This window comes from Nematolebias whitei, chromosome 5 (assembly GCF_014905685.2).
Source record: "Nematolebias whitei isolate Nwh7 chromosome 5, NemWhi1, whole genome shotgun sequence".
NCBI classification, from domain to species: Eukaryota; Metazoa; Chordata; class Actinopteri; order Cyprinodontiformes; family Rivulidae; genus Nematolebias; species Nematolebias whitei.
Genome location: NC_056502.1, coordinates 895,277 through 902,523, shown reverse-complemented (window position 1 = coordinate 902,523; position 7,247 = coordinate 895,277). Strand labels below are relative to the sequence as shown.

At 43.6% G+C, this 7,247-nt stretch overlaps 1 protein-coding gene across 1 annotated transcript in view; it reads right to left on the bottom strand.

The window, feature by feature from the left end:
* The window catches only part of LOC119409593 (DNA-directed RNA polymerase III subunit RPC7-like), a 37,495-nt gene extending 31,793 nt beyond the window's left edge, over positions 1–5,702 (bottom strand). Inside the window, exons 1-4 of the mRNA XM_037676493.1 lie at positions 5,649–5,702; positions 385–514; positions 230–298; positions 49–105 (exon numbers count right to left, since the gene is read on the bottom strand). Of these exons, the coding sequence (XP_037532421.1) occupies positions 49–105; positions 230–298; positions 385–514; positions 5,649–5,702 (310 nt within the window). The remainder of the gene's footprint in view (positions 1–48; positions 106–229; positions 299–384; positions 515–5,648) is intronic.
* Positions 5,703–7,247: the final 1,545 nt, after the last annotated feature.

Sequence of the window (7,247 nt, the reverse complement as noted above, 5' to 3'; positions counted from 1 at the left end):
GATTACTGAGAAGTGTAACTAAAGCCCCAGTGTAATCAGATTACTGACCATCCTTGTGTGGTCTCCTGACATGAACTCGCAACTCTTGGGGAAATCTCTTCCAGTCTGAAACAACAAACACAGATGTAGTTTCCACGGTAACAGGGTACTGTAGGTTGCCATAGTAACCAGTGTTATTTCTCGGTTACCACTGGTTACCATGGTCACAGACTCAGATTAAGTGTCTCACCAATAATCCAGTTGTTCAGGATGTCGCTCTGTTCGCCCAGGTGATATTTATCTGAGTACCGCTCCACATCTAACAGGAAGTACAGAGGAGACTTTCACAATAAGACTGCAGGTATGTTCTTGTATATTTATTGATTATTGGTGAATTTGTAGGACCTTTCTGTGCCACCATGGGCTGGAGAAAACATGGCAGACGCTTCATGGCTCCTCTGAAGTCCTGCTTCAGGGCCAACAGGTACTCTGCCTCCTCCCCACCTGTCAGGGGGAGGGGCTTCTGCTCCATCACCTGGACAGAAACAACACACTCAAGCACAAGTATCACAAAAGAAAGGGGGCCAAGATGGCGGCCAGAGCCCATGTCTGTATGGGGGCTGAGCACCAAAGATCCTACAATTTAGTGAAACATACGACCTACACCACACTCTATTGGAGGTAACTTATAATAGTGGTGAGCACATTGTGTTTAACTAACAAAGACCTTATGAGGCGGGGTTTTGCTGCAATATAACAACGCTCGCCAAGGTTCAAACCTGAGCTAAGAGCAATTTTATGGAGTCACCAGGAGCAAAGGAGAACCCTCTTATACCATACCATAGCATCTTTATTTAGAGACTTTAAAACACCCTGATATAGGAATGATTATTTTGATGCTTTTATGTCAATTTATACTTATTTTACACTCATTTACATGTAGTTTGAAAACACACTTATACAACGTGTTATTCACATATTAGGGATTGTATGCCCGTTCAAACATATACTTTGTGTGTGTGTTACTTATAATATTTAGACACTCTTTGATGGTTTGCAGAGGGATGGAGGGGTGTGTGTTCCCTCTTTAGGAATGCTTTGTAAAAGTTTAAGGAGTATTTCTGGCTTCAGGGTCTTGGCCCGCCTTGAGGTCACCATGCTCCTTATTGGTAATAAATCACCAGCTCCTCATCCGTTGTTCTGGTAACCATCAAACTTGTTTTTCACTGCTCTCACGCGATCCGGTCAGGGAAAAGGTATAAGAGGAGGTGTGACAGGCAAGGGAATTTTGGAAGTCTTGTGTGGACCAGCGCGCGTGGTGCCATGCGCAATTTTGATGTGATTCTTCTTTACCTGGGTCGAAAACGACTTCCCGGCCAGTGTCACGGTGAGAAGTTCTTTCATATCATTTTGTGTGTTAAGAGTGTACGAGTGTACATGTTTTTGCTTGGCTGTTTTCTGTGGCAGGTTAATAAATGACACTTATTATTCCTAGCAGTAACAGTCTCTGTGTTTTATTTTTCCCTCTTGTCTGAATATCTTGTGCCGATCGTTCACGAACCCTTTTGATAAAGAATTTCATAATACACACCCACAGGACCAAAGTGCTGTTCACATAATAAAACAATCAGACAATAAAGAACAATTCAAATAATTAAAGTCAACATCTCAGATGGGGTCAGAGGTCAGAGAGAAGAGACGGTTTTAAGAAGGATTTAAAAACAGAGAAGAGTCTGATGTTCATTGAAGGTCGTTCCAGTTTAGGAGCTGCAGCAGCAGAAGCACGGTCTCCTCTGAGTTCACACTCAGGAGCAGCTGATCACATGACCTGAGGAGCAGCTGATCACATGACCTGAGGAGCAGCTGATCACATGACCTGAGGGTAGGGCTGAGTACGACCCTCAGTTGTTTTACGGCACCGACAGAACTGCACCGGTCGGTGCACGGATTGAAACGTCACTCTTCTTTCAGTGTCAAGTTTCAGTATTGGCTGTAACGTGTCACGTGGTTTCAGCACGCAGGCAGGTGAAACATAGACATATGACAAACAGACTATGTGTTTACACCTAGAGCTGTATAGAGCTGCTGTACAGCTGTGTGTCTATGGTGCTGGCGACGCACACAGACGGGGTTCACGTGCGCAGCGTGTGTTGTCGAACGTCTTCAATTTACGAGCAGAAAGCTTCTCCGTGTTTGTCTTCAAGGGGGACTGTAGCCTCCCCCTCCTCTCAGCGTTAAAGTCAGCCTGTGAGTGTTAAGCCCCCAGTATACTGCCACATACGTCCATACGCAGAGGTACGCACGTACGTACGCAGAGGTACGAGCGTACCCCCCAAGGCATGTCCGTGCAAAGCTCACATTTTTACGACTGCATACGCGTACGCGGTGTCGCACAATAAACTGTCCGGCGACGGACTGTTTTGTATGCGACACCATTGTATTAAATTCCTCTTCTTCATCCCTGATCTGGCCTTTTCTTTAGTTTTTTTGCCAAGAGGCAGAGATCTCTTCCTCCTCCGTTGATGCCATGACTGAAATGGTGAGAAATGAAGGAATTTGTCACGAGCAAATTAAACTCAGGTCCAGCGTGGCTGCGGGAGGGTCTGGAGATTTCCTGGTGGGCTGGTCTGATGTGTGGGCTGCAGAGCCAGCGCTCTGTTTTTTTTTTTTTTTTAGATCTTTTTATTAACAACATATAAACACAGAACACTGCTGTGGCGGAGGCTGCGAGCGCTAGTTTTTTTTTCTTTTTTCCGACCTGTCAATCAATCCAGTAGGCGTGTCAGCAAATGACCAATCGGCGACCTCAATTTGTCCCAAAGGTAAACGGCCCTCGTCTGTGAAGCTGCTCTGCAGCTGCTCGGGGTGTACGCTAGAGTCTGAAGTCTGAACCCTCTGCGTACAGTACATGCATACGTACGCGTGAACGGACGTACGCGGGAGTATACTGGGGGCTTTAGAGAGCATGAACGACCTGATTCATCATCTCCACGACCGGACTTGTCTTCATCAAAGAACTCAGAGGACGGAGCTGTGTCTGTGTTTCAGCTGGTGAGTTTACGTTTGTTAACGTTACTGCAGCTTAACACGTACATCGCGGTGAATTAAACTAGAATAACACTAACTTTAAGATGTTAGTGTGTACATTTATTTTATCTACATATCTAAACTCAACTAAACAGAAGCTAACTAAAGATTGACAGGAGCAGATGAAGCTTGTAAACGTGCTCATCCATCGGATCAGCTGCTTAAACAGTTCACTAATGTTAATGTTCTCCTCACAGGAGGTTCTGACCTGATGTGAGGAGGACAAAATAAAAGTGAGGTGGGGGGGCCACAGGACAGTCACAAACTTTGTTGTTAAAAGTTTTCTGCCTTTTTCTACAGTGGAGGCTGCATGGTGGAGGTAAGTAAACTGTAAAGGATTTTGTTGACCAGTTAAACCAGTATCTCTCAGCCTAGATAATGGTTTTTGAGTAATAATAACACAACCATGTTATGTTGATGTTTTGTTCTCATGTCAATTAGGGAGATGATCAGAGTCCTAAACCCCAGAGAACCACAGAGAAGATTCAGGAAGAGACACACAGACAGGCCCAGAGTGGCCAATCAGGACGGTCTGGAGATTTCCCGGTGGGCCGGTCTAATTTGTGGGCTGCAGGGTCGACCCTCCTTGTTTTTTAATTTTTTTACAACTTTTTATTAACAACACATAAACGCAGAACACGCTGTCGCTGCTCCTGGGTCACCCCGCCTCCTCCGCAGGGCTGCAGCTCCTCTGTGCGACCTGTCAATCAATCCAGTAGGCGTGTCAGCAAATGACCAATCGGTGACCTCAATTTGTCCCAAAGGTAAACGCCCCTTACCTGAGGCTCTGGATGCTACAGTCAGAGGGGTTCAAGTATCCCACTCGAGGGGTTTGTGAAAAATCACCAGAACAAAATGGTTAAACGGTGTAAGTGGAGAACAGGTAATCCAGACACGTGTTACCCTGAGAGTTTAGAGGGTGGGATACAGTTTATTCTTTTTCAAAAATTAAACGGAGTTTGGAAAACGTAAAAAGCCGGGGACCAACCCCATCAGCTGATCACAAGTTATAAACAGGAAGTAGCTACCACATGTTCATCTCTACGAACGTAACTGCAGGTAAATCCTCCATTTTCTGTAATTACATTGTATGTTTAATGGTTAAATTAAAGTTTAATGCTTAATTCAGGTTATGTTTATTTGTCATATGCAGGTTAACACAAGGTTAGCAGTACAATCAAATATTCAGGATGAGAAGAACTGATTTGACTCACTAAAACAATGAACAAACAAACGAGAAATACTAAAGCATTCAATAAGGGTACAACATAAAGTACCAAAAAGTGAAAAAGTAAATAAAATATTTACAAGGTCCTAAAGAAAAAATAGTAAAAAACAACATGGTAGAATATAATGGTGCAAGTTTTTTATTTTATTTAATTTTTTTTAAAACAGTGCAAGTAGGATGAATTTGTATGAATAAGTATTTCAAGGTAGTAATATAAGCTTAAATTCACATGATGTATACTGCACATAGCTAACATAAACTTCACAGGTTGTGTGACAGATTATTTCACAGGTAGTGAGTAGCATTGAGATGAATTATGATGGTAAGGTAGATACATACATGATACAGCCACATAATGCATTAGCAATAAAAATATTTGGTATCACAAGCTAATATTAGTCATATTAGTTGTCACAGATGTGGCTTGGTGCAAAGTTATTGCCAGTTGTTCAGTGTTATTTATTGAGAGTTCAGTAATCTGACAGCTTGTGGATAATAACTGTCTTTGAGTCTTTGTGTACATGATGACAGACTCCTGTATCGTCTGCCTGAGGGTAGTAGATGGAAGAGTCCTGGTGCTGGGTGGGTGTGGTCCTTAATGATGCTGCATGCTTTACGCAGACATTGGCTGTGGTAGATGTGCTGGATGGTGTGGAGACTGCTACCAGTGATGTCCTCTGCTGTTTGTACCACCTCTGTAGAGCTTTCCAGCTCTGACTGGTGCAGTTCATGTACCACCCTGTGATGCAGCCTGTCAGCAGGCTCTCCATGGTGCATCTATAAAAGTTGGTGAGGATTCTGGTGTTTGTACCAAACTTCTTTAGTCTTCTTAAGAAGTAGTCTTTGTTGGGCTTTCTTGACCACAGTGTCTGTATGTAAAGTCCAGGACAGTTCCTCAGTAATGTGAACACCGAGGAACTTGAAGCTGCTGACCTGCTCCACCTCAGCGTTGTTTATGTAGATGGTGGAGTGCTGACCTCCATGTTGTTTCCTGAAGTCCACTATCATCTCCTTTGTTTTGCTGACTTTTAGAGAGAGGTTCTTTTCAATTCAGTTCAGTTTATTTATATAGCACCAATTCACAACAAAGTTGTCTCAAGACACTTTACAGAAACCATATACATAAAAAAGTCAATTAGTTGAGGATGATGTTAGAGCTATGTTTGGGGTATACTCATGCAAATAAAGAGTACAAGAGTGGACTGAGGACACAGCCTTGAGGTGTGCCGGTGCTGAGGACTAGTGTGGAGGAGAGGTGACTGCCGATTCTCACTGCCTGTGGTCTGTTGGTGAGGAAGTCCAGTATCCAGCAGCAGATGGACTTCTCCAGGCCCAGTGTGGTGAGCTTGGAAACCAGCTTGGAGGGGATCATGGTGCTGAATTCTGAGCTGTAGTCAATGAAGAGCATTCTCACAAACTGTAGGTGTTTACCTTCTCCAGATGGTTGAGAGAGGTGCTTAAAGCTAGTTGTGCTTCTTGTGTGTTTTACATGTAGAAATATGTTGTAACTTCTGGTTGCACAAGTTTAGTCTTTTGCCCCTTTTCCATTAGTACCGGTACGGGCCGACTGGACCCTACTTGGCCCGGTTCTGAGGCTTTTCCATTAGTACCGGTCCTTAGCACCTGTTACTATTTTCAGTACCCTTGGCTCTGTGGTTCTAACCGGTACGAAGAGGTACTAAAACGTGATGTCAGAACACTGTCGGTCACTGATTGGTCGGGGCCGGAGTCGGGGGCGGAGTCACTGGATCCTTCAGAAACGTTTCAAAACAATAATCCGCCATTTGTAATTTCTTGGACTGGAGCAGTGGCTGGACTTATTTTAAAGATTTTAAAAACAATACTGACAACATCTTGGTCTAATGTTGATGTGCTGGCATTTTTTGTGCTTGGTGGCCGACAACATAATTCGCAGCAAGCTGGATGGAGCTCTGCTGGTGTACCCCGATCCTCCCTCCGGAGACTCGGAGCGCCAGACCGGGCAGGGCGTCATCTCCCCGGCTCCAAGTTCAGCTGGTCACCGCGGAAGATCCATCGATGTGCCGACTCGGAGGCTCGGGTTCCGGATACCAGCCTTGTGTGCTCAGAGCTCCGCAGGTCACTGCGAAGCTGGAGATGGGGACTCGCAGATGGCCGTGGCCAGACCCTGGCCGCACGTAATCATGAAGGCTGAATCCCGATCCCGCCCGGCAGTCAGGCGGACTGGACAGTCTGGGACGGACGGTGGAAGAGATTTTTAAATAAAATAATATTTTGTTTTTATACAAAAAATGTTTTAAAAAAATGCTGAAGCGATTTAAAAATGATTATTATTTTTTTACACGTAAAATGTTTTTTAAAATCGCTTCCACTGTTCGTCTCAGACCCGTCTCTGTCCGCCTGTCTGCGCGGGTCGGACCTTCATGATTACGCTCGGCTGGGGTCTTGGAACAGCCTCTGGAGTGACCAGCTGAACTGGAGCTGGGAGGATGAGCCTGCCCGTCCTGGCTCCGGAGGAGAGGATCGTGTTTATGACCAGCTCTGCTGGTCATAAAAAAATAATATATATATATATTTTAGCGTTGAAGATTAAAAAAAATAATAAACGGTGCCAGCTTCATCATGAAATCCTGTTTTCACTTTAATGACTGTTAACTCAGCTGAAAATCATAAAAAGACACAAAACTATTGGATCTCAGGAATATTTCCCTCAAACATGTTTAAAGAAAAGAGATGACCTTCAGTTCAACTTTATTTTAACTCATAAATGTACAAATCACAAAACAAGAACTTTAAAGCAAAGCTAAAAATAAAATGTAAATATGTGAACAAGAAAGAAAACCACACATTTAAAATGAACATTAAAAGTAGACACAATGAGTGCAAATACATCAAATGATGATGAAAACCTATAAATATTTAAATCTAATGTTTTTGTAGAATCTGGTTCATCAGAGATTTAATTTATATACAT